At 41.4% G+C, this 26088-nt stretch overlaps 2 protein-coding genes across 7 annotated transcripts in view; one reads left to right on the top strand and one right to left on the bottom strand.

Annotated features, from left to right (window-relative positions):
* RNF121 (ring finger protein 121) overlaps positions 1–3066 on the bottom strand; it is a 75883-nt gene extending 72817 nt beyond the window's left edge. For 2 of the 4 annotated variants that reach the window (XM_012744949.2, XM_076002268.1), the window contains exon 1: positions 2967–3066. In XM_012744949.2, the coding sequence (XP_012600403.1) occupies positions 2967–3029 (63 nt within the window). In that variant the 5' untranslated portion in view covers positions 3030–3066. Of the gene's footprint in view, positions 1–583; positions 705–2966 lie in introns of all 4 variants that reach the window. The other 2 variants (XM_012744950.3, XM_012744952.2) reach the window with 2 other exon arrangements.
* Positions 3067–3437: 371 nt separating this feature from the next.
* Positions 3438–25649, top strand: XNDC1N (XRCC1 N-terminal domain containing 1, N-terminal like). Of its 3 annotated transcripts, none has more exons than XM_076001221.1 (10): positions 3438–3661; positions 9502–9677; positions 11998–12139; positions 12922–13077; positions 14129–14307; positions 19909–19994; positions 20236–20405; positions 21609–21681; positions 24214–24341; positions 25086–25649. In XM_076001221.1, the coding sequence occupies exons 2-10, from the start codon at positions 9633–9635 to the stop codon at positions 25280–25282; spliced, it is 1176 nt and encodes a 391-aa protein (XP_075857336.1). In that variant the 5' UTR covers positions 3438–3661; positions 9502–9632; the 3' UTR covers positions 25283–25649.
* Positions 25650–26088: the final 439 nt, after the last annotated feature.

Below are 26088 nucleotides of genomic sequence, written 5' to 3'. Positions count from 1 at the left end.
AATGCAGGTAAAGGGCTTTAAACAGAGGCTGGCTTATGGTAAGGGCTCAACAAGCAGTAACCTTTTTCTACTTGTAGCTCTTTTCATAAGCCCTCTTTTCTATTTACCTCTCTAAACCAGGAAAAGCCATTAGCAAAGCCTAAATTGCCTCTCAACTTCTGGAGAAAGTAATAATGAAACCAGACAAAAAAGAGGAAAGGAACATGAATGAACTTGCTATTCCAGACTATGTATCATCCCAATGGCATCTGATATTGGAAAACATAGGTATAATATCCTGAAGAATAAACCACCATGTGTACATTCTTTCCAAAGAAGTAGAAATGTGCACCAACCCCATCTTACCCATTACCCTTTTATAATCTGGGCTCCACAGCAATCTATCAACGAAGCAGAAAGTGCTATAGGCAGGCAACTCTGATGCCACATGCAAATCACTGTTTTTTTTTGTAAACTCAACCTTTAATTTTTCAGCTCAAACCCATCTCTTTCATAAAGACTTCACTAACTCCCTCTAGCCAACTCAATGGCTTATCTCTTGTGCCCCACTGCATCTGTTACACATTTCCATTATATCAATTACCTGATATTGTAGTGCGCTATTTGCATGTCTCTTCACTAAACTGGTCAATATCCTGTCTTACTCATTTTTGAATTCTCAGTGCATGACACATAGTAGACACCTTCTCTTTCACAAGTTAAGGCTGCAAATAAACAGGTGGGGAGACATTAGTAGAAACTTGAATACAAAGCTCTGCCAGACCAAAACTCTGTTCTTTTTGGACTGCTCCTGCTTCTCAGAGTTACTTTCTTAAACATACCAAAAAACACACCAGTCTGCACAGAATTTCCAGACAACAGATTATATTCTTTGTCAGGGAATGAAACGAGTAGCAAAGTTTCTGGGATGGATGCTAATGATTTCATATAAAATTAACTTCTAGGCATGATACTCTGGAAAGTATACTCCTAGAAGCTCTTAAGCTCTTAAAACAGTAACACATTCATGCCCACACTAGAAAATTTTTTTTCTTGGGGCCACGGTGTTTTATTACCAAAACAGAATAAAAACTTCAAAAACAAAGTGATCCTTTCTAATGTGATGAAAAACTTACTTTTTATTGTTTTCTGAGTATGAATTATATGCAACCTGAGAAACAGTTCACACAGCTCCCAAGGTGAAGAGACATGTGAGTTACAAATGTTTAACAAGGCCCTGGGCTCAAAACTAGCTTAAGTTAAATACAACTCATTTGGCAGTTAATGTGATAAAGAAAAAAAAGCTAAGAAACAAAAAATGTCTTACATCAAAGTTTTAAATTCTTTTCTTCTCTGCCCAAACTTTTGCTGTTTATCTCAATGAACCCTGATATATATAACTAAATCTCCTTCTTTGAAAGAGATGTATATAACTGTCTCAAAGGAGAGCCCACAGTTAACGAACCATAAATAATAACTTCAGTATTTATCCTTTCCAAAGTGCTTGCCAATGTATCTCACTGAGCCAATTGTAATCACAGAAACTTAGAGCTAAAAGGGGCCTTAGAGGTCATTTTCACAGCCACCCCATCTAACCAACCAACTGGTATCCAAACACTGTGAGTCTTCAGTGATTAGGAGGCAGGGATAACAATGCTGCTTTTAAAATTTCCCTGTGCTCTTATCTCTTCCCCCCACCATAATGAGCCTCCAACTCCACCAATCAACAATCTGCTTCCCAAGTCCCTTTCCCTGAACCTTATCCCCAATCCTCCCCACTCTCCCTACACCAAACCACAGGAAAGGGCCTCTAAGATTCTGACTCCTGAGAGATTCCACTGGTTCTGTCTCTGACAATCCCCATCCTGCTATTCCTCTGTGCCGTCTCTGTCCAAATGCCATCTTGCGCAAGACCATAAGCACCTCTAGGTATTAATGTCCCTTTGGCCTCAGAATCCTTTCCCTTTCCTTTCTCATCTCTTTCTCTGCTTCTCAGCCCTATTCATTCATTTCTTTCAAACCCAACTTCTCCTTTCTCCTAGTGATTCCTTCAAGGACCACATTCAATACACCAGTCCTTAAATGCCTATTAGATAGGTAAAAGGGACAAATACCCTCAAGAAGCTCACCTTTGAGGAACTCATAAGTCTAGAGGAAGAAAGAAAGAGAAAGAAAGAGAGAGAGAGAGAGATTTATCCTTTAAGACTCAGCAACTCTGGGAAGGTTTCCTAGCCCAAACTGAAGTGGTGCCCTCTTCTCAGTGCCAGCATCATACCTCTGACACAATGACTAGTCTTATCTGTCTCTCACCACTAGACTCTGGGCTCTTCAGCACCTAGCCCAGGACCCAGTGCAAAGGTGATGCTTAAAGTTTGTTAAATGAGTGAATGATGAATTCTAGTATACAGTCATTCATCCATTCGTTTTTTCATTCGTTGACCAAAACTTTACTCAGCATGCATTATGTACAAAGTCCCAGAATGTAAGGATAAATTTAATAAAAGAGTGCCTACTTTAAAATTACTCAAGGTTACAATACTAGTAGATTAGCACTCTTCCTGATCCGTGTCCCCAACCCCCATCCCAAGCTTAGACAGAGTCCTCTCCCACAGTGGAGGCTCGGCGTTTCCCTACAGAAATTCACACCCCTCCAACTCTTAAACTACCTCTTAAGACCTTAAGTCCTACCCTAGGACCCCCAGCTAATAATCTCAAAAATCTTAACACCCCCTACCCACTGCGGCCTCTATCACTGTCCTCTATCTCCACCCTTGAGGTTACTGCAAGTCTTCCACCCGCATGACCACCTCGGGGTCCCTAAGTCAAAAGTCCCTCTGATTTTCTCTTACCGCGCACCGCCCCCAAGTAAGCTGCTTCCCTCTCCGGATCCTTCCCTTCTCTCCTAGGACCCCATCCCCCGACACCTCACTGCCCCTCCCTTCCGTTTCAGTCTGAGTCTCTTCTCCTCGCCTCTCAACTCCTGTTACCTCGTCCAGCTCCCGTTCCCCAGCAGCACCTCCTCCAACCTCCACCTCCACGACTGCCGCCATCTTCACGGCTTGCCCCCTCCCTACAGTCCCCGCGGGAGCCAGCTGCTTCCGCCGCTCCTGTGCTCCTAGCCAATCGACGGCGCGGATTCCAGCAGGGAGGGCGGGGCATCAAGACTGGCGGAGACCTGTCAGGGACCAAGAGACTTTCTACTTGCCGCTCCTTTCGGTATCTAAGAGAGATGATTCTCGAGCCTTCCCAAGCTTCAGGAGGGTAGAGTTCTTAGAAAAACAGAAAATTGGACTTGTATTATTTCCAGCGCACATATTTAACCAATTCTCCCTTTGGAGAGCCAAAGGTGAGAGTTCGTAAACGAGCAACTTTCACGACGCTCCCTCACTCGGGGCTCCAAGGAATAAGGCATGGGAAGTAAGGACTACATTTCCCAGGATGCAGTGAATCTGACCCGGAAGTTTAAACTACGGAAGAGTTGTAATAAGTGAAAATATACATTAAAACACATGCAGATATATTTTCGTGGCGTTGGTACCTGCCGTATTGCCTCGGTAGGAGTCATTTTGCAGAAACAGCGGCTTCCTGAGGCCCCAAAACGCATTCCTGAGCTTCGGAAAACGAAGAGTGGCGCTTGGGGTCAGAAGGCGGAGGTCAGAGTGCCGAATTGGCGGGAGAATAGGTATGTGGTCCATTATCTGAGGCAGCTGCGGCTCTCCGAAATCCCTGGTCCCAGGTGAGGGGCGTTGGGGTTGTTGATGGGGAGGGGAGCGACCGAAAGGGAGGAGGGTAGCCATCAAGGAGCTGCCCATTTGGAGGAGCTGTGGAAGTAGCTGTGCGGATTAGGCTGCTGAAGCTGAGGCTGAAAAACCTGGCGGGACCCCCACAGCCCCTAAATTCTGCTTCTTATGCTCTTCCTCCACTTCACACATCTCGGTACTCTTTCCTACCCCACATACTGCGTCCCCAGCTGCAACCTTTACCCTCCTTTTTATACACCTGTTAATCGTGCCCTGTTCCATTTATACCTTCGTAACTAATTTTTCAACGCCCTGTTCTTTGTACATGTCAACTTGATACTTTGCAAGCCTATAGCCCCAACTCACCCGCCTCTGGGCGTCCGGCTGCAACTCTTAGGTCAATAGGACTAGGATGACCAGTGAGCTCATAGAATGCCTAGAATACCAGTCAACATTATATTGGGACCAACAGGAAATTACAGGGTAATATTTACATCATATACAGGCATCTCATTTACTTTAATTTTTAAAAAAAATTTAATAGATTTAGGGGGTACAAGTTGAATTCCGTTACATGTGTATATTGTATAATAGTGGTGGAGTCTGGGCTTTTGGTGTACTCATCACCAGAGTAGTGTACATTGTAACCCATAGGAAATCCCTCACCCCCTCCCATCTTCCCCCCTTGTGAGTCGACAATATTCGGTATACCACTCTGCCCTTGTGTGACCATAGTTTACCTCCCACTTATAAGTGATAATATGTGGCATTTATTAGGTCATTAAACATGAAATGTCCGATTTTGAATCAAAAGTTTATTATATCTCAAACAAGAAGCAGTACAATTAATCAAAGTATGCACCAAAACTATTGATGCAGTTTTGACATATTAATGGTAGCTTGTTTATGCCAGCACCAAAGAAGCCTAGAGAGGGAGTAGCCATGAAATTGCCAAAAGCATTTTCCACCACTTGTTGAGAATTGAATATTTTTCCTTGCAAGAAGTGGTAGTCAGTTGGTGCAGGGTCTGGTGAATATGGTGGATAACAGAGAATTTCCAAGTCCAGCTTCTGTAGTTTGAATAATGTTGTGTATACAACATGTGGTCCAGCGTTGTCTTGCAAGAGGATTGGCCCCTCTCTAGTGACCAATCTCTCCTGCTGAATTGCAAGCATACTTATCATTTTGTCCAATCAGTTGCAATAGACATCTCCTGTAATTGACTGAACAGGTTTCATGAAGCTGCAATGGATAATATTAGTGCTGGACCACCAAACAGACACCATTAGCTTTTGTTGATGAACATTTGGTTTTGGACTGTGTTTCGACACTTCATCCAACCATTGTCGAACGCTTGCAATTGTCAAAAGAATCCATTTTTCATCACATGTAACAATACAGTGTAGAAATGGTTTACCTTTATGTTGTGACAGCAAAGAAAGGTAAGCTTGGAGACAGTTTCTCTTCTGATGCTCATTTCATTCACCCGGAGCCCATCTATCCAGCTTTACCTTGCCAATTTGTTTCAAATGGTCCGATATTGTTAGAATATTAATGTCAAACCTTGCTGCTAATTCATAGTAGGTTGAGATGGATTCACTTTCACTACAGCTTTTAGCTCATCGTATTCCCTGTTGGTCTCAGGTTGCCCACTGGCTCATTTTCAAGATTAAAATGACTGGAATGGAACTTCTCAAACTATCAACTTACTATGTGTTCATTAGCCACATCCTTCCCAAACACTTTGTTGCTATTTTGAACTGTCTGTGCTGCATTGGTTCCACCATAGAACTTGTATTCGAAAATAACACTCATTTTCAATTTATCCATGGTTTCAGAAAAATTGCTGTAAAAAAAATGTGAAAGATAATCACATGCCAAAATGTGTGTTTGACAGAATGAAGATGTACCTTCACAATAAAACAAGAAGTGTCAAAGTAAAATGTCAGAAATAGCAACTGTCAAATTTAGTACTTAAGGAAATTGGACATTTCATACTTGCTAACCTAATATTTTTCGTTACTTAGGATAATGGCCTCTGATTCCATCTAAGTTGCTGCAAAAACCATTATTTCCTTCTTATTCCTTGGTGTGTGTGTGTATATATATATAATATATATATACTGCATTTTCTTTTTTTTTCTCCATTTTTTTTATTTCAGCATATTATGGGGGTACAAATGTTAAGATTACGTATATTGCCCATGCCCCCCTCCCCCCTTGAGTCAGAGCTTCAAGCGTGACCATCCCCCAAACGTTGCACATCTCACTCATTATGTTTGTATATACCCATCTCCTCCTCCCCCCCCACCCACCCGACACAAGTACATGTTTCTTTTTAATATATTGTTTTCTTTTTCTCTGGGTTCATTTATTTAAAATAAAAATTATTATTATGTGAAACTAATATGGAGAATATTATAAACACTGTGTGCTCGTCACCTTAAATTGATTATTGACATCCGGATCTATTTATGTCCTCATTTTTTAAAAAGGTAAAATAATAAAAGTTGAACTTATTCCTGTTTCTTCTGATCTCAAGCCCATCACCCTCTCATCCTCCCGAGAAGCAACTATAATTATGAATTAAATGAGAACTCCCAGTCTATTAAAAATATTATATGTGTATCTGTAAACAATATATAGTATTATATTGTATCATTAACACAATATTTTCTATGTATCACTCTGTAACTTAATTTTTTCACACAGTATTTTTGAGGCTTATGTTTACATACATTTACATCTAATTCATTCCTTTTAACTGTTCTGTAATATTCTATTATATGATACATTTCATTTATCCCTTCTTCAATTGATAGACATTAGAGTTTTATGATTTGTGCAGTTAGAAACATTGTATGTGTCTTTTTGTGCATATATATCTCTCTAGAGCTGGTCTATTCACATATAGTAGCTACTAGCCACATGTGGCTACTAGCCACATATTCTTGAAATGTGGCTAGTCAGAATTCAGATGTGCTGAAAGTGTTTTTAAAGGGTCCCATTTTCCCACATTGTTGCCAATCCTTTATTTTATTAGACTTTTAAGTTTTTGGTAGTCCTACAAGTAAGAAATGGTATTTGCAATTTCCTTATGACCAGAAAGGCTATGGGTTTTTTTTATATGTGTTTTTTGGTCATTCAGATTTTATCTTTTTTTTTGAGACAGAGTCTCACTTCATTGCCCCGTCTAGAGTGCCATGGCATCAGCCTAGCTCACAGCAACCTCAAACTCCTGGACTCAAGCGATCCTCCTGCCTCAGCCTCCCAAGTAGCTGGGACTACAGGCATGTGCCACCATGCCTGGCTAATTTATATATATATATATATATTTTTTTTTTTTTAAGTTGGCCAACTAATTTCTTTCTATTTTTAGTAGAGATGGGGTATCGCTCTTGCTCAGGCTGGTTTCGAACTCCTGACCTTGAGCGATTTGCCCATCTCAGCCTCCCAAAGTGCTAGGATTACAGAGGTGAGCCACCACACCCAGCCTAGATTTTATCTTATACAAGTTGTATGTTTATATCTTCTCAGTTTTCTATTAGATTGCTTACCGTTTTCTTACTGATTTGTAGTTTAAAAAAATGTTTTCTGAGTACTTTCCAAGTTTACATATGTCGCAAATATCTTCTTTCAGTTAGTCATTTGTATTTTAATCTGGTTTATATCATCTTATTGGTTTTCATGTTTCTGTCTTTGATCCATTTGGGTATAATTTTTTAGATATGTTACGAGTTAGAGATCTACTTTTATTTTTCTTCACATTGCCCACCAGTTTTCTGAACACCATTTATTCATAACAGAATCATGATGCTACACTATCTTGTAATCAGCCTAACTGGTTTTAAGTTCTCATTTATATGAGTCTGTTTCTAAAGTCTACTCATGTTTCTGCCAGGAAAGTTTTATTGTTTTTTTGTTTTTGAGACAGGGTCTCACTCTGTTGTTGCAGCTAGAGTGCAATAGTGTCATCATAGCTCACTGCAATCGCAAACTCCTGGTTCAAAGTAATCCTTAAAGTTTCAAGTGATCCTTCTGCCTTAGCTCCTGACTACCTGAGACTATAGGTGTGCACCACCACACTTGGCTAATTCTTTGATTTCTTTGTAGAGACAGGGTCTTGCTATGTTGCCCAGGCTGGTCTTGAACTCCTGGCCTCACCCAACCCTCCTGTCTTAGCCCCCCGAAGTGCTGTGATTACAGATGTGAGCCACTGCACCCTGCCTAAAGGTCAATTTTCATGGTGATTCATTCAGCAGACATTTGCAAATCAGGAACTATATCCTTCACCCTCTGACGTTGGTTATACAGAAATAAGTCAGACATAAAGCCTATCCTTCCAGAGCTTACAATTTGTCAAGGGACATAAGACATATACCCATATAATTTAATAAAAGGCACTCTGTATTAAATACTAAATGAGAATTGACAGGATGGAGCTGTTACCTTGAGCTGGTTAAGCAGAGGAGAGGGGAAATTTTAGCACCAAAGATGCATTAGATTTGACAAATGGGAAAGAGAAAGAGCATTCCAAGCAGAGTCAATGTCATGATAAAAATCTTGGAGGTAGGAAAAAAATTTTTGATGGGGTAAGCAAAAAACTGTATGGCCAGGAATATATCAGAGGTCACAGACTCATTTTTAGGAACTAGGTAGGTAACAAACATGAGTAAAATGGACGGGTATAAACATTTGAAGAGAGATCACACCTAAAGACACTCAGACAACTTTAAAACTCTTCTTGCCAAGGAATAGTTGAAGCAAGGTGATGGATGTATAAGAATTTATTATACTAATATATATAATATTTAAACTTTTCTGTAAAAAGTTTAGCAAAAGACAATGTGCAAATACCTATATGAACTTTTTAAGATTAAATAAACAAAACAATGATAGGTAAAACATATCCTCTGATGAAAGGAATAGTAGGAGATGAAGCAGAAAACAGATCTATACTGTAGATGCTTTGAGGAGCCATGCTGAATTAATATTTAGTAAGTACCTACTATATGGCAAGGAATTTGCGTATATCAACAAGCCATTAGAGAGTTCTAGTAGAGGAGTAACTTAAAGAAAATCTAATTTAGGAAGATCCATTTTATGGGAAGAAAGAAAACAAAAGAATTGTATCATATATTTAGTTGAACATTTATTGCCCATACTTACTATGTGGTAGGCTCTGGTAATATGAAGATGAATGACTTAAGGCACAATTCATGCCTTTGGGAGCTCACTTACATATAAATCCAACATTAACGTATTAATATATTATTTTGTACTTGCTGCTCTGTTGCCTTGTGGTTGCGTTCTAGTGATTTCAGATTTGTTGGAGTCTCATCACTGGTCCAGATCTACTCCCTGCCCACCAGGTCCATGTTGGTCATCAGAAATGGGGTAACTTGGGAGACCAAGGCAGGTGGATTGTTTGAGCTCAGGAGTTCGAGACCAGCCTGAGCAAGAGCAAGACCCTGTCTCTACCAAAAAAATAGAAGTAGCTGGACAACTAGAAATATATATAGAAAAAATTAGCTGGGCATGGTGGCGCATGCCTGTAGTCCCAGCTACACGGGAGGCTGAGGCAGGAGGATTGCTTGAGCCCAGGAGTTTGAGGTTGCTGTGAGCTAGGCTGATGCCACGACACTCACTCTAGCCTGGGCAACAAAGTGAGACTCTGTCTCAAAAAAAAAAAAAGAAAAAGAAAGAAATGGGGTAACTGCTCCAAATATCTCCTATTATTATAGCCACGACTAGTGAATTTTTCTTTTGTTCTCTTCTTCAGGAATAATGTGAGGATTCTTTGTCTTCTGGAAGCTAACAGGACCAAAACATAGGCAGTGCCAAAGTGGTGACAGAAGAAATCTTGGGAGAAAGCATTTTTGCCTTGTACTTGGGACAGCTACTGGGCCCACAATGGCGCCTGTGAAGATCAGCCACGTGGTATCATTTTCCTCTCAGGTATATTAATTAGCAGGCATGATTTTTTCTTGGTGACTGAAAGGAGTGAGAAAAATAGGACACTTGGCTCCACTTTCAGGAAACTCTCAATCTAATAGAAGAGACATTGTCCCTTCTCTGGGAGTTCAGAGTCTAAGAGGAAAAACAGCTCTTGTCCTTAGGTTGTTCCCAGAGAAATGCAGGAAGCATAAAAGAGGTGTTCCTAGAAGTTAAAAGTAAAGAAAGAAGCACCCTCAGGATTCTGTCCATAGTTTGAAGGGAGCTGGCAAAGTTGTAGGCCCAGAATCTGCACCTGAGTGCCCAGAAGGGCAGTTTGCTCACTCTGTCATTAAGAACAGGCCAAGACCAGCTGGGCACGGTGGTTCATGCCTGTAATCCTAGCACTCTGGGAGGCTGAGGCGGGCGGATTGCTCAAGGTCAGGAGTTCAAAACCAGCCTGAGCGAGACCCTGTCTCTACCAAAAATAGATAGAAATTAATTGACCAACTAAAAATATATATACAAAAAATTAGCCGGGCATGGTGGCACATGCCTGTAATCCCAGCTACTTGGTAGGCTGAGGCAGGAGGATCGCTTGAGCCCAGGAGATTGAGGTTGCTGTGAGCTAGGCCGACACCACAGCACTCACTCTAGCCTGGGCAACAAAGTGAGACTCAGTCTCAAAAAAAAACAAAACAACAGGCCAGGACTTGAGGTAATTCCTGACCTGTGAAGATATCACCGCCACCATCAAGTGTAATCTCAGCCTTATCCCTAAAAGCTCTATAATGTCCCAGTTAGAGCTGGATCCTAGGCCCTGAGCCCAGGCCTGGTCCAATGTGACAATTCTTAGGGACTTCCCACCTTTTCCTCTGCTCTACCCATTTATCCCTTCTCCCATCTATTCCCCTTCTCTTACCCTGGTCTTTATCAGGAGGTGCCATTTGCATTTGGGGAGCTGAGTCTGCATTTTGTAGCAATATCATTTGCATGGTGGGATATTTAGCATCCCTGGTCCCCAGGCCCTAATGACAATATTGCTTTCCAGTCATTATGACAATCAAAAACATCCTCATATCAACTCACAATAAGGAAGAAAAGAAAAGAGAAAAATTAAAAAAAAAAAACAAAAACATCCTCACACATTTCAGAAAAACACCTGGGAGTTTAAGAACTAATATGTTAAATATTATCCCCTATTTTAAATGAAATAAAGATTACACTTATCCTCCTTACCTGCATGGCCAGCCTAAACAGTTTTCTTCACAGATGCTTAGCCTTATAAAATGCTAAATAACAATAAATGTCTTCTAACATCATGGTTTTGAACCTGCACTCTGTGGGGACCTACTTCTAGAAGTGGAAGGGAGGGGGACAAGCATGTCTCTAGGCCCCCAACCTGTGTTTTAACCAGACCTCCGCTTTTATTTGTTCAACTATTCACACACACTCACATATCAATGTAAGTTTTCAGTTAAAAGAAAAGATCTTATTGCTGAAACAAAAAGCAAGGTTGAAAACCATGAGTCTAGTCTCCCGCTTTACTTATGTTTGTCTCTTTTTTTTTCTTTTTTTTTTTTTCGTGGTTTTTTTTTTTTTTTTTTAACGTTTCCCCCTTTACTTATGGATGAAGAAATTTAGATCCAGAAAAATAGTCATTTCTTCAAGGTCTCTCAACCAAAACATATCTGACTTTGAGTTAGAACTCATAATTTATATCTCAATATCACAACTGTTGACTTTGAATAATCACTTTATGTCTAAGCTTCACTTGTAAAATAAAAACTGCTATGTTCACAATGTCAGGTTCATAAAAACAAATCTTTGCCTTTCTTATCTCATAGATAAATATGAAGATAAATAAATGTCTTTGAAAATGTTTTATAAATGAAAAGAAATAGCATAGTGTGTTGGTTAAGAGCTCTGGTTTCAGAAACCTGGGAATTCTGCTTCAGTTGGCTATTTGGCCTATTGCCTTTGATAAATTCCTGAACCTCTCTAAGCATCCATTTATTGATCTGTTAACTAAGAAGTAATAATAGAAACCACCTAAAAGTTGTTATGAGAATTAAACAAAGTAGTCTGGTAAATGATATAGAGGAAAGTGGTATCTATAAACCACTTGGTCAGGTTCCTATCTTTCCTCTAAAAAAAAAAAAAAAAAAAAAAAAAAAATATAAACCACTTGGCACATAATAGCTATGTTCCTATGGACTCCAAGCTAGTTCCTTCTCTATCATTTTAGGATGTCTGGAAAGGTTTGGAATTGTAGGGATCCCTCATTCTTTGGCATCCTTTTTCCACTGGACTCAGTGAAAGTCTTGTGCTCTCTCTGACTTAGGATCCCAAGTATCCTGTAGAGAACTTGCTCAACCCCGACAGTCAGAGGAGACCTTGGCTCAGCTGCCCTCGGGACAAGAGTGGGCAACTGAAAGTGGAGCTACAGCTGGAGAGGGCAGTGCCCATTGGCTACATTGATGTGGGTGAGTTCTCTAGGGCCTAGGAGCCTGTGAAGGAAGACACAGGAGTGACATTCCTTCTAACCACTCCACTAATGTGTCTCCATACATTCTGACTGAGCAGCCTTCATAGAATAAGTCCTACCTGAGTGTGAAGGGGAAATGTGGCCCTTGCCCTCATGGCAGGCCTGTATGGAGAACTCCAAGAGCTCCATTCACAGAGTACACAATGTGAATGACGCTCCTTGAATTATGTAACATACCTGCCCTACTTTGATCTGAGTGGTCTTGGTAAAGCCTTAGGACATTGACATAATTATAAGTGCCAACAAATAGGATATGTACACACCTCTAAATATTGGTCAAGATGATGTTGGAGGGATGAACTGTGCAAGCATAATCTGGGAAGGCTGCATAGGAGTTTATAGATCGAGAAGGGTATCCATAGAATTCTCTGGAAGAGAGAACCACAGGTCTCAGCTTTGTCAGGACAGAGATATTGGGCTTCCTTGCAAGGATTTAAGAGACGCACAATTTAGCACTGCTTGCCAGGGCCAGAGGACAGGGAAGCCCATGTCTCTTCAATCGGGAAGGTTTCCAGCTGAGAGGAACATGGTTAACATGTCATTTAGTGGGCTGGGGTCTCATCCCATTCCAGTTACTGATTCCCTGAGGGACTACACATGTTACTGGACCTTTCTGGCTTATAGCTAGCTCTAGGGTAAAGGAGTTTCCTCTTCCTACCCTATTCCCTTGTGTGTAGTTGTCCCGTAGCCCTTATCTTTCTCTCAACCTTTTGTTCCCAGGTAACTGTGGCTGTGCTTTCCTGCAAATAGATGTGGGACGTTCTTCCTGGTCCTTGGACAGACCTTTCGTCACCCTGCTTCCTGCAACCATGCTGATGTCCCTAGCTGACTCAAAGCAGGGCAAGAACTGCTCAGGGGTCCGCATGTTTAAAGCTGGTAAGGAGGGCAAAAGCAGAAAGGAGGGTGGAGTGGAGTCTTTATGAAAAAGAGAGATGCAGTACTATAGAGGGCTGGAAGTGCTGTTAGATGTAGACTGTGCGACGGAGCCTCTGCAGGGGCTTGGGTATATCTGTTGCAGTAACTGGATAGGTAATGAGTGGTATGTTGGTGTGGGAGGTCTGCATGATGAGAATGCAGGACAGCTGGGGAGATTTATGGACTGGGATTTATATTTACACATACTTATTGATTAATCTGTTTTGTTTGTATAAATGTGTATAAGTGTGGGTATAGGATAAATGTTTATGTAAGTGATAACAGGCTATATGATGGTTATAGTTATGTAGCATATAGTGTTTTCCTGAATTCTGTTTATGCAAATCTCTGTGTTCATTAGGCACGGCAGTAGAAACATAAGATCTGATGCCTGACCTCTACGGACTTACAGTCTTATAAGGATTTTTCTATGTTTAAGTTGGGGGTGTTTGTAATGTTGTAAAGGAAGAGTGACATTGGAGGGGCACATGAGGTGGAGGGGTTGAAGTACTGACTGGCTAGTGTTAGCAATTGAAGAGGTAAAGGATTTGTGATATTGGAATGTGATACTGTCAGTGTGTAGGGCACGTGGTGGTGTGAGGGAAGTTGAAGTCTTATGGACCACGAATGGTCAGTATATCTCAGCTAATCTTCTGGGCAAATGGTCTCCCCAGACTCCAGCACTACAGGTACCTCTTGTTCAAATGAGATATTGATGAGGTCCCTGGAGAGGTGCAGAATGAAGAGATACTCATGCTGGGAATTGTGTGGAACCATGACAGAGGAGTGATGGTGGGAAGGCAAAGGACGGGGTTGGAGAGGCCCTGACTGGCTTGCCTGGCAATACCTGAGCACCAAAGTCTGAGGGACACTTGCTGATTACCCCCATTCTTCCTGCTGTTGGAGTTCATGCTCTTTAGACCCTGTCTTTCCTTTCCTCAGTGCTGACCTTCTCTTCCTCCCTTTTATGTATTTCCTTTAGCACTCATTTTCTTTCTCTCTTTTCCTTGAGATGATTTCCTGGCTCCAGCCTCGGAAGAGTCATGGGATCGACTTCGCCTTACCTGCTCCCAGCCCTTCACACGTCATCAGTCCTTTGGCCTGACCTTTCTGCGAGTGCGTTCCTCTTTGGACTCCTTGGATGACCCTGTGATGGGTCCCTCAACCCCTGTCAGCTCTGGCCTCAGCCAGGTATGTATGATGATGAAGCAAGGATTTAATATTTTCACTCCCTTTTCAGGTTTGTGGAGAAGAAGCTGGTGCTTGATAGAGGCTTTTCTTCTTCTTCTTCTTCTTCTTATTTTTTTAGACAGAGTCTCACTCTGTTGCCCGGGCTAGAGTGCTGTGGCCTCAGCCTAGCTCACAGCAACCTCAAACTCCTGGGCTCAAGTGATCCTACTGCCTCAGCCTCCTGAGTACAGGCATGCGCCACCATGTCTGGATAATTTTTCTATGTATTTTTAGTTGGGCAATTAATTTCTTTCTATTTTTGGTAGAGATGGGGTCTCGCTTTTGCTCAGGCTGGTTTCGAACTCCTGACCTTGAGCGATCTGCCTGCCTCGGCCTCCCAGAGTACTAGGATTACAGATGTGAGCCACCGCACTCGGGCTTCTTCTTATTTTTGAGACAGAGTGTCATGTCACTTTGTTGCCTGGGCAAGATTGCCATAGCGTCAGCCTAGCTCACAGCAACCTCAAACTCCTGGGCTCAAGTGATCCTCCTGCCTCAGTCTTCTGAATAGCTGGGACTACAGGCATGTGCCACCATGCCCAGCTAATTTTTTCTATATATATTTTTAGTTGTCCAGCTAATTTCTTTCTATTTTTAGTAGAGATGGGGTCTCACTCTTGCCCAGACTGGTCTCGAACTCCTGAGCTCAAAGGATCCTCCCGCCTCAGCCTCCCAGAGTGCTAGGATTACAGGCATGAGCCATTGCCTTACTTGAGGCTTGATTGAGGGGCACACACACACACACATACACACACACACAAATGCAAGCATCAGTGGGCTTGATACCCTTTCTTACAGGTAGGAGAGAATTCCTCTCCTTCTCTCTCTCACACATGGAAGATGCAAGTATGTGCACCTTGCATACAGTGTACACAAACTATTAGATCATTTGTTCTTTAGCTATAATGAAATTCTTTTTGAGTCCAAATTTGACCTGATAGTTTATTTCTAGGTTCTTAGGGGGACTATATCTTTCAGCATTTAAAAGTCCCATGGCTCCCTTGCAGTCCTTCCATCATTGTTGTTCCCTGACCCACCTGCTTTGCAGAGTTAATAGCCTTAGATATATGCTCTGCAATTTCATTTGTCCCCCTGATTTTCTCCCTGTACAACACACATATATAGGCATACTTCGAAGACATTCCAGGTTTGGTTCCAGACCACTGCAATAAACTGAATCACACAAATTTTTTGGTTTCCTGGTGCATATAAAAATTATGTTTATACTATACTATAGCCTATTAGGTGTGCAATAGCATTATGTCTAATATCTGTAAGACACAATAAAGCGAAGCACAATAAAACGGGGTATGTGTGTACTCCTAAGAGAAAATGTATGGGTTTTGGGCCTTGAAGTTATGTCAGTTTACTTCTCATTTTCTCAGCCAGTTTTCTTTTCTTTTCTTTTTTTTTTTTATGGAGACAGAGTCTTGCTCTGTTACCTGGGATAGAGTGCAATGCCTTCATCACAGCTTAGTGCAACTTCATACTTCTGGGCTCCTACAATCCTACCTCAGCCTCCCAAGTAGCCGAGACTATGGGTGTGTGCCACTATACCTGGCCAATTTGTTTCTTTCTTTCTTTTTTTAGTAGAGACAAGGTCTCAAACTCCTAACCTCAAGCAATCCTCCCACCTGGACCTCCTAAAGTGCTAGGATTACAGGTGTGAGCCACTGTACCCTGCTTAGCCAATTTTCTAGTTACTTTTTCTTCTTGTTACCAAAATCTTGGCCACTTATCCTCAAGCCCTTATCAGAAGGATGACAAAAAGTGGTTTGAGGAGAAGGAAATAGAAATTTTATTACTTTGCCAGCAAAAGAGGAGGATGGAAACTCCTGTCTGAAATGCCATCATCCTAATAATAAGCAGAAATACAGAACTTTTAGAGGGTGGGTTCTCAGCTTTAGGCAATTACTATTAAATTACAGTTGATGATTCTGATTGTCCCATCTCTGCTAAAGACAATCTCCTGACTTCCACTCTGGACCTCCTTTTACTAGGTCTGTGCCAAGCCATCTCCTTTAGCACAAATAACAAAAGAGCCTGCCTCTCCCAACCCCTGGCCTGAGGCAGGGATTCAGGTTTTAGTTCTCAAAAAAGAGTGGAGTATGTTTTAAAGAGACAGAAAATATATTTTTTTTCAGACCATTCTTTCTGTTACATATCCCCACTCTTAATATTTCCCTTCCATGTCTATGGGAAGAGGGGTTACTACTCTGTTACATTCTTAAGCCTATTCTAACTCCTCTCCTCCTGCTTTCTTATCACTCATATCTTTCCAAGCCAATTCCCTCCATCATATTTCACTTACAAAGATGAATGTATAATTACACAAAGCTCAAGTTAGAATTGTAAAGATGAAAAAAACGTAGAGATCATCATGCCCAACCATCTCATTTTACATCTCAGATAGGGAAACTTTTACATATTCAAGGTTGTACAATGAGTCAGAACAGAGTACAGACTAGAAATGAAGTTTCCTGTCATTATTCTTTTCTCCTTCTTATGCACACAATACATTTCTTAGAAGCTTCAAACATTTGACATCCAAAGGAATTCCAATTCATAGGAGTGAACCTCACAAATAGTCACCCCTATTGAAGTTCCGAGAAAAAGAAGAGACAGCATGAGGAAGAGAAAAAAAGTAGATGCTTTTGTAGTGCAGCCTTAGGAAAAACCCAGAGAGCTGAGAAAAGTCAAGCTTGGTCTGAGATTTGTTCTTCCCTAATGAAAGGGGCTAAAAAAAAGTATTAATAAAAGGACCAAAGGAGGGAGGCAGTTTGGTCTGCTCTATCAGGTTCCAATATAGTGGTACTGAGAACTGATATGAATGGAGCTAGATCTCTGAGATCTTGACAATTCAATAAAATGGAAACTCTGAGAATAGGGACCAGTCTGTCTTGTTTTGTAATACATTCCTGGCACCCAGAATAATGCCTAGAGCAAAGAAGGCTTTTAGTGTAAATGTTGATTATATAAGTGACCTTTCAAAAGGGAGTTAGAGGTAGAATCATCATAAAATTTATCATTGAAACTAAGATACTTGAAGAGCAAAAGAGAGTGCTATTAATAATTATTACACTGAAACAACAGACATAAAGCAGAACTGTCACAGGCAAACCAGGACATATGGTCACCCTAATTTTAGGATAAACAAGGGTTTCCCAGAGTCTTTTCCATTTTGGCCATCTAAATTACTCTATACCTCGAGGACCATAGTGAGACAGAGAAGGAAGAGAGTCAGTAATTCCAGAGCTATGCCAGTAAGGTGTTGAATTTCAATAGCAGTGTGAAACATACATGTGGGTACCTCATGAAACAGTGGTGAAGGCCAGGCGTGGTGGCTCATGCCTGTAATCCTAGCACTCTGGGAGGCCGAGGCGGGAGGATTGCATAAGCTTAGGAGTTTGAGACCAGCCTAAGCAAAAGTGAGACCCTGTCTCCACTATAAATAGAAAGAAATTAATTGGCCAACTAAAAACATATGGAAAAAATTAGGCGGGCATGGTGGTGCATGCTTGTAGTCCCTGCTACTCAGGCAGAGGCAGAAGGATTGCTTGAGCCCAGGAGTTGAGGTTGCTGTGAGCTAGGCTGACGCCACGCCACTCTAGCCTGGGCAACAGAGTGAGACTCTGTCTCAAAAAAAAAAAAAAAAAAACAGTGGTGAAGGGAGGTCCTAAAACATTTCTACAATAGACAGATGGTACATGGAAACAAATTGATGGCACTAAATTTTATAATTTGTGTGAAATGTTATAGGCTTTTTTCCTAATATATCATTCTAATTGGTATATTGTAATAAAAGCAGAGCATAAGGGCTTTTAACCCTATGAAATAGCTTATTATGATCATCAGTTTTCCAGTAAGGACACAGACACACAGAGAAATTTAGTGGGGTATCTTGGGTCACACTGCCAAATAAGTCTTGCAGTAGATTTGAACCCGGGCCATTTGACTCCAACTACCCTGTGCTCAGAAGCTCAATCCCTAATGATTAATCTCATTTAGAGTTAAGGTTAAATAAACGATCTCTACACACCCATATAGATACCCTTGCTAGTAGTATTCACTATGGCATTCAGAAGAAAGGTAAAGAAAAAATGAAAACCCTGGAAAATTAAACGAAATGTTTCAAAATTAATGCTAGGTCCAAGAAGAACTTATAATGACAAATAGGAAATATTAAATAGTGAATGAGAATGAAAATACATCTCAGGCTTACAGAATGAGTCCAAAGCCATGCTTTGCAAGAAAGACCTATACCTTTAAAAGAATCTGTGATGAGCCAGGCATGATGCCTTGTGCCTGTAATCCTAGCACTTTGGAAGGCCAAGGCAGGAGGATCACTTGAGGTCAGGAGGTTAAGACTAGCCTGAGCAAGAGTGAGACCCCATCTCTACAAAAACAATAGAAAAATTAGCTGGCTGTGGTGGTGTGTGCCTGTAGCTACTTGGGAGGCTGAGGCAGGAGGATCCCTTGAGCCCAGGAGTGTGAAGTTGCAGTGAGCTATGATGACACCACTGCACTCTATCCTAGGTAACAGAACGAGACCCTGTCTCTAAAAAAAAAAAAACTATGGTGGAATGGAAGAATAGAGGTAAAAATTAAAGAAAAATAAATTTTAATGTAAGGGGGGAAAGGAAATTTGGATAAATAAAAAAGGAAAAGGCCAGGAGTGGTGGCTCACACCTGTAATCCTAGCACTCTGAGAAGCCGAGGCGGGAGTATTGCATGAGCTCAGGAGTGAGACCAGCCTGAGCAAGAGTGAGACCCGTCTCTACTATAAATAGAAAGAAATTAGCCAAACAATTAAAAATAGAAAAAATTAGCCAGGCATGGTGGCATGTGCCTGTAGTCCCAGCTACCTAGGAGGCTGAGGCAGGAGGATATCTTGAGCCTAGGAGTTTGAGGTTTCTGTAAGCTAGGCTGACGCCACGACACTCTAGCCTGGGCAACAGAATGAGACTCTGTCTCAAAAAAAAAAAAGGAAATAGTCACAGATAAATTAAATTTTGATAAAGAATTAAGAAACTGTAGCATTGTCAGAGAATTTCTTGTGTGTAAAAAAATAAAAGTTGGGGATGGGAAAAAAAATAAAAATAAAAAAATAAAAGAAAAAAATTTAAAAAGATAAAATATATATAAAAAAAGAAGAAAACTGTGTAGCATATGACACAGATAAAATCTTTATGCAGAAAAGATCTATTGGGAGATTATAGCACATAGATATTTCTGGAGCTAGAAGCAAAGAGGTTATAAAATGCCTATGATAGATATAGTAGCTAAAGCCAGAGGTGTGCTACCTGTGTATGCATACGTACTTATATACACACACTTCTCTTTATAGATGTCTAGGAATGGTAGCTAAAATTGGTAGGTGAACAAAATTGTTCACAAGTAAATCATACTGAAAATTAAACAATGTTATTAAATAATATTTAGAAGAGAATAATGATAAATATCCCAAATAGTTCAGTCGGTTCAAAGTAGGCCCTGGCACTGTATAGCAGTGTCCCCTAGTGGTGAATCTTAGTGTTTCATATTTCTCCATTTTCTTCTTAGGGATCTTGTGATGTTCAGGAGTCTGGTCCCAGCCCCTGGTTGGCTAATCCTTCCATCCGGAGGACATTCTTCCCAGATCCCCAGAGGTACATAGCTGCCAGAGTAGAGGTCTCCCAGCCTCTTCTCAGATCTTTCTCTTGGAAAAAAAAGGCTACCAAGTCACTTATAAGCATACAAACCCAGCCTGGGTTTGCTGAATTCATCACATACCCTCAGCCTAATCCTATCTGTATATCAAACCTGCTTTCTTAGTTAGATGTCATTTATTTAGGTGAACAGAATGGGGTCTATGTCCCAAGTGAAACCACATACTCTGTTTCCTTGCAGGAACACCAAGAAAAGTTCAGAGCTCAGAAACATACTAATGCACCTGCAGCCAGGGGCTCTGGGGCGTTCAGCCCGCATGGTGCTTTCGGCTGCCCTCCGGACACCAGCCAACATGGCAAGCCCAAAGAACAACCATATAGAACCAGGTACTAGTCATCCAGATAGCTCAGGTGAGGCTCTGACCTACTCCTTAGTGTCCTTAGCAATGACCTTTCTCTCTATACCACTACTATACAGTAGTACCACTACTATACAGGGATGGCTTACAAGTAGGACTTCATGTGCTAGAAAAGACGCTTTACAGTATCTTGTAAAGTATTTTACAAAAATAGGGCATATTGGTTATCTCTTATTGCATAATAACTTGCACCAAAACTTAGTAGCTTAAGACAACATGTATTATCATAAAGTTTGTGATGGTTAGAAATCCAGGCATGGCTTAGCTGGGACCTCTGGCTCTGAGTCTGTTACAAGGCTGCAGTCATCTCAAGACTCACTAGAAAGGATCTGCTTCCTAGCTCAGTCACCTGGTTGTTGGTGAGACGCAGTTCCCCGTGACTGTTGGACTGAGGCTTCCCTCAGTTCCTTTGCCACGAGAGCCTCTCCACAGAGCCTCACACAGCATGGCAGCTTGTTTCATCAGAGTGAGCAAACAAGAGAGTAAGAGCACTAGCGAGACAGAAGTCACAGCCTTTTGTAACCTAGTCACAGAAATGCCATCCCATCACTTTTGCCCAATTATGTTCATTAGAAACAAGTTACGAAATCCAGCCCACACTTAAGGGGAGGCATGAACACCAGGAGGCAACAACCATTTCAGAAGCTATCTACCACACAAGAAAAGCAGTCTTGTTTTAAGAGGAGTATAAAAGGGAACTTAATCATTTTGGGGTCCTATTACAGGAGGGCACTGGAGCTATGAAAGCACTTTGAAATATATTAAATACTGTACAAAGTGTTTCATAAATTCTGAATAACTAGACAGATGGTGGTTTTTTTTGTTGGCACTAATTTGACAGATATTTACTGAACTTATGTGCCAGGTGCTGTGCTAGGTGCCAGGAATACCACAGTAAATAAAATAGCAGTGCTCCAAGAATACCACAGTAAATAAAATAGCAATTTCTCCCTGATGGAGAAACACATGTCCATGTCACACAAATAAATTTAAAACTTAAAACTGTGGTAAGTACTTTGAAGGAAAAGCATAATGGAAGGGCCTCATAGAAATTATTAATATCATTTCATCTAAGACTTGCAGAGTAAGAAAGAATTAGCAAGGCAAAGAGGGTAGAAAGAATATTCTTTAAAAAATGAAACATGTGAAGACCCTTTTATTAATAAGTTGGATTTAATGAGCATTTCTAACACAGAGCCCAGAGCAGAGGAGCAAAACTCTGAGAATGATGTGCGTAGGATGAAAAGACAGAAAATGCAGGACCAAAGGTAAGTAGGTCAACATGAAAGACCCAAATAACCTCCCCAAACCTTATTGCCTTTATGTAGTTATCCCTCCTTTCTCCCTAATCATTTTTTTTAATAATTTTTTTTTTGAGACAGAGTCTTACTCTGTTGCCCCAGCTAGAGTGCTGTAGCATCAGCCTAGCTCACAGCAACCTCAAACTCCTGGGCTCAAGCCATCCTTCTGCCTCAGTCTCCCGAGTAGCTGGGACTACAGGCATGGAACACATGCCCGGCTAATTTTTTCTATTTTTGGTAAAGATGGGATCTCACTCTTGCTCAGGCTGGTCTCGAACTTCTGAGCTCAAAGGATCCGCCTGCCTCAGCCTTCCAAAGTGCTAGGATTACAGACATGAGCCACTGCTTTTTTAATTTTTTGAGACAGGGTCTCGCTCTCTCACCTGGGCTAGAGTGCAATGGGTTCATTACAGCTCACTGCAGCCTCGAACTCCCAGGATCAAGCAATCCTCCCACCTCAGCCTCTTGAGTAGCTAAGACTACAGGCACACACCACCACACCTGGCTAATTTTTCTATTTTTTATAGAGATGGGGAGGGGTCTCACTATGTTTCCCAGACTAGTCTCAAAATCTTTGCCTCAAATGATCCACCCACCTCAGCTTCCCAAAACACTGAGATTATTGGCATGAGCCACTGCTCCAGCCTCTTTTTTTAAATTATTTTTAAGAAATAGGGTTTCACTATATCTCTGAGGCTGGTCTCAAAATCCTGGCCTCAAACGATCATCCTCTCTCAGCCTCCCAAGTAGCTGGAACTACAGGCATGACCCACCACATCTGGCTCCCTGCTCTTGGCTTCAGTTAGGTCAGAGAGTATCCTTGTGTCTGAGTCTTGATCTCTTAGTGTCTACACCTAAGGGTAGTGGAGAAAAGATACCCTTGTCCGCATGTTGTCAGGTTTGGCTCTAGGCAAGGAGGCAGCCTGTAGTGAACCAGAATCTGGAATACACTGCATCTCATGGACTTCATCAAAACTTAAATATTTTCTGCTTTAAAGGATACTTTCAAGAAAGTAAAAAGACAACACATAAAATATGGGAGAAAATATTTACATATCATATATTTAATAAAGTTCTTATATCTGGACTACATAAAGAACCTTTACAAGTCAACAATAAAAAGATAACCTAATTTTAAAAATGGACAAAGGATCTGAATAGAGTTGTTTCCAAAGAAGATATGCAAATGGCCAATAAGCACATTAAAAGATGCTCAAGCTGGATGCAATAGCTCACCCCTGTAATCCCAGCATTTTGGGAGGCCGAGGCAGGAGGATTGCTTGAAGTCAGGAGTTAGAAACCAGCCTGGGCAATAGCAAGACCCCATCTCTACAAAAAATGAAAGAAAAAAATTTCATGGGTGTGGTGAGGCTCACCTGTAGTCCCACCTATTCCAGAAGCTAAGACAGGAGGATCATGTGAGCCCAGGAGTTTGAGGTTACCGTGAGCTATGATGATACCATTACACTCTAGCCTAGGCAACAACAAGACCTTGTCTCAAAAAGAAAAAAAAATAGATGCTCAATATGGTCAGTCATTAGGGAAATGTAAATTGAAACCACAATGATTACTTCACACCCACTAAGACAGCTATAATCAAAAAGATGGATAATAACAAGTGTTGGTGAAGATATGGAGAAATTGGAGCCCTCACACATTGCCAGTGGGAATGTTAAATAGTGCAGCTGCCTTGGAAAACAGTTTGGCAGTTCCTCAAAAACCTAAACCTAATAGAGTAATCATATGACCCAGCAATTCTACTCCTAGGTAAATATCCCAAAGGATTTATAACAGGTGTTCACCAAAAAAGACTTATAAACAAATCTTCATTGCAGCATTATTCATAATAGCCAAGTCTTTATCAACTGATGAATGGGTAAACAAAATGATATACCTGAACCATGGAACATTTTTCAGCCATATAAAAGAAATATAGTACTGACACCTGCTACCTCATGGATGAACCTTAAAAACATTATGCTAAGTATAAGAAGTCAGTCAAGAAGGACCACATATTATATGATCTCACTTATATGGAATGTCCAGAATAGGGAAATACAAAGAAATAGACAGCAGATTAGAGATTACCAGTGTCCATGGGTAAGAGGAATGAGGAGTGACTGCTGATGGGTTCAGAGTTTCTTTTAGGGATAATAAAAATGTTCTGGATTAGATAGTTGTGGTTATACAATCTTGTGAATATACTAAAACCACTGACTGTATACTTTAAAAGGATGAATTTTATGGTATGTGCATTATATTAATATATCAATAAAAAATAATAAAAAACCTAAGGGCAGTATAGAATCTCCATTTTCAGATGTTCAAGGGTTAAATGGCTTCCCTCAAGTCTTGTATATCAAATGGGAAAACCAGGACTCCAACCCAGGGTTTCTAGGTACACATCAACTATTTTACTTATTTTGGCCCTGATTCTAGTCTCCTTCAGCCTTTTTGGTCTCTCACTCATAGCTGGTCTTTAACTGTTCTTTCTCATAGGCCTCCGTCCAACTCTAACTCTCAGCCAAACAGGAGGGGGACAACAAGGTCACGGCAAAGAAAACAACACCGACCCCAGGCCCAAAGTGATGGTGGCCAGGATAGTGGACAGTGCCCCATCTGTGCAGGTAAGATGCTTGGGCATGGGGAGTTGTTATGTGGCAACCAGGCATTCCTTGAGGGAGGAATGGGAGATCTGGGGGTACCACCAAGAGCATTAGAATTTGGACTCCTAGTCTCTGATACCTGCAGCTCCCAGGCATGTAACTATGCTTTTAGTCAAATGTAATTCAAGACAGGTCTATATTGAACACCTGCTCATGGTGGTGGCTGAGCTGAGGGTGGGACATGAGGCCTGCCCTAAGAATAAGCATGAAACCAGATAATATAAAACACCATCAGAGAGGGCCTAGAATTTCCTTCATAACTTCTTCCTCCATGTCTATACTCTACTTACTCTTTAAGTCTCTGTTCAAATAGTACTTCTTTGCCAAGTCTTCTCTCATCTGCTCAGATAATCTCTCCCAACTGAGCTTCTGCAGCATTCTTTGATTCCCTTAGGCTTAGCTTTTCTCACCTCTGCTTTGTATCAATGTTATTTGTGTTCATAGCTTATCTTTACCAGGAAACTCCACAGTCCGTAAGGACAAGCCTGGGTTTGTATCCCTCAGCTGCCAGCATACTGTTAGGCACATAATAAACACTCAGTGAGTGTTTGATGGATACATCATAGTGTCTCTCAGGTGTGAAATATTCAACCATGGTAAATTTTCTGCAAAAACAGCTGCATTTTGGCAGCAGGAATTCCCTTCTTGGAGTGGGATCCTGCCTGGGAGCAGGCTCAGTTTTGTTTACCTCCTTCTCTCCCCCAGGCTCCTTCAACATTGAGAGTCTTCCCCTGCACGCTGCTACTTGTGGAGAGACCTTCTTGTCACCATATTCATCCTCGTCTTCCCCAGAGAGTTCACCACCCATTTCCTGGGTCCAGTGCCCTATCTGCCAGTTGCAGTTCTCAGCAAGAGAAGTAGAAGAACATGCCAGCGCATGTGGGGAGGTCCCTCAGGCATGAATCATGAGGTCCTGTGGGTTGGGCCCTCACCCTGTATGACTAAGACTGAGGAGTGGATCTCTTGACAGCTGAGAAGGGCTGATGAGGCCAAGCCTCCCTCCTTCTTTCCCTCCACTCATTCCCTCAGGACTCTGCCTGAGGGCACCTCTGCGCCCAGCCTGATTTCCCATGCCCAATTGTCAAGGCTTCTGTGACCATGACACCCAGTTCTCCTGAGAACAGCTCCGTTCTTTTCCCCTTTGGAACTTCTGGGCTTGGGACACCATCCAAAACATCTTCCTGTTCGTGAGTGATGCACATCCTGGTGGCCGTTTTCCTGAAAGGAAAGCTGAGGCCCAGTGAAAAATAAAACACTGCCTGACAGGTAGATCCTTTGGTGTACTTGGAATGTGAGAGTGGGTTTTGAGCATGACACTGACATCCAGCATCCTGTGAACTTAACTCTTAGTATCCTTTGTGGGCTCCTTTCCCAGGTATAATCAGGTAATGGTGCTGCTCTGTGACTTTAAACAAGTTATTTATTTTGGGGCCCAGAATTAGCCTTCAGTTACTGAGACAGAAAAATCCTCCATCCTCCCATACATTATAGGGAACTGATGGGTTAATGACTAAGGAATGGTTCTAGGGTTGGCTATGGAACCTTGGGCAAATCCTGTTTCTCATCTGCACATTGAGGTAGTTGGACCAGAGGATCTCAAAAGTCCCTTCAAGCTGTGATATTCCAAATTCTATTCCCACCTTCTTTGAGCAAATATGCCTCTCTCCCCTTTCCCAGAAGATTTCTTTGTGTAGCACTAACATAAGTT

The sequence above is a fragment of the Microcebus murinus genome, chromosome 4 (genome assembly GCF_040939455.1).
Source record: "Microcebus murinus isolate Inina chromosome 4, M.murinus_Inina_mat1.0, whole genome shotgun sequence".
In the NCBI taxonomy this organism is placed as follows: Eukaryota; Metazoa; Chordata; class Mammalia; order Primates; family Cheirogaleidae; genus Microcebus; species Microcebus murinus.
This window is presented reverse-complemented; position numbering and strand designations above follow the sequence as displayed.

Bases quoted from the DNA above. Each gene is read 5' to 3' on its own strand.
- XNDC1N (XM_076001221.1), top strand. From the start codon at position 9,633: ATGGCGCCTGTGAAGATCAGCCACGTGGTATCATTTTCCTCTCAG. The intron at 12,140-12,921 runs GTGAGTTCTCTA...TTTTGTTCCCAG, and splicing joins CATTGGCTACATTGATGTGG to GTAACTGTGGCTGTGCTTTC. The intron at 21,682-24,213 runs GTAAGTAGGTCA...TCTTTCTCATAG, and splicing joins CAGAAAATGCAGGACCAAAG to GCCTCCGTCCAACTCTAACT.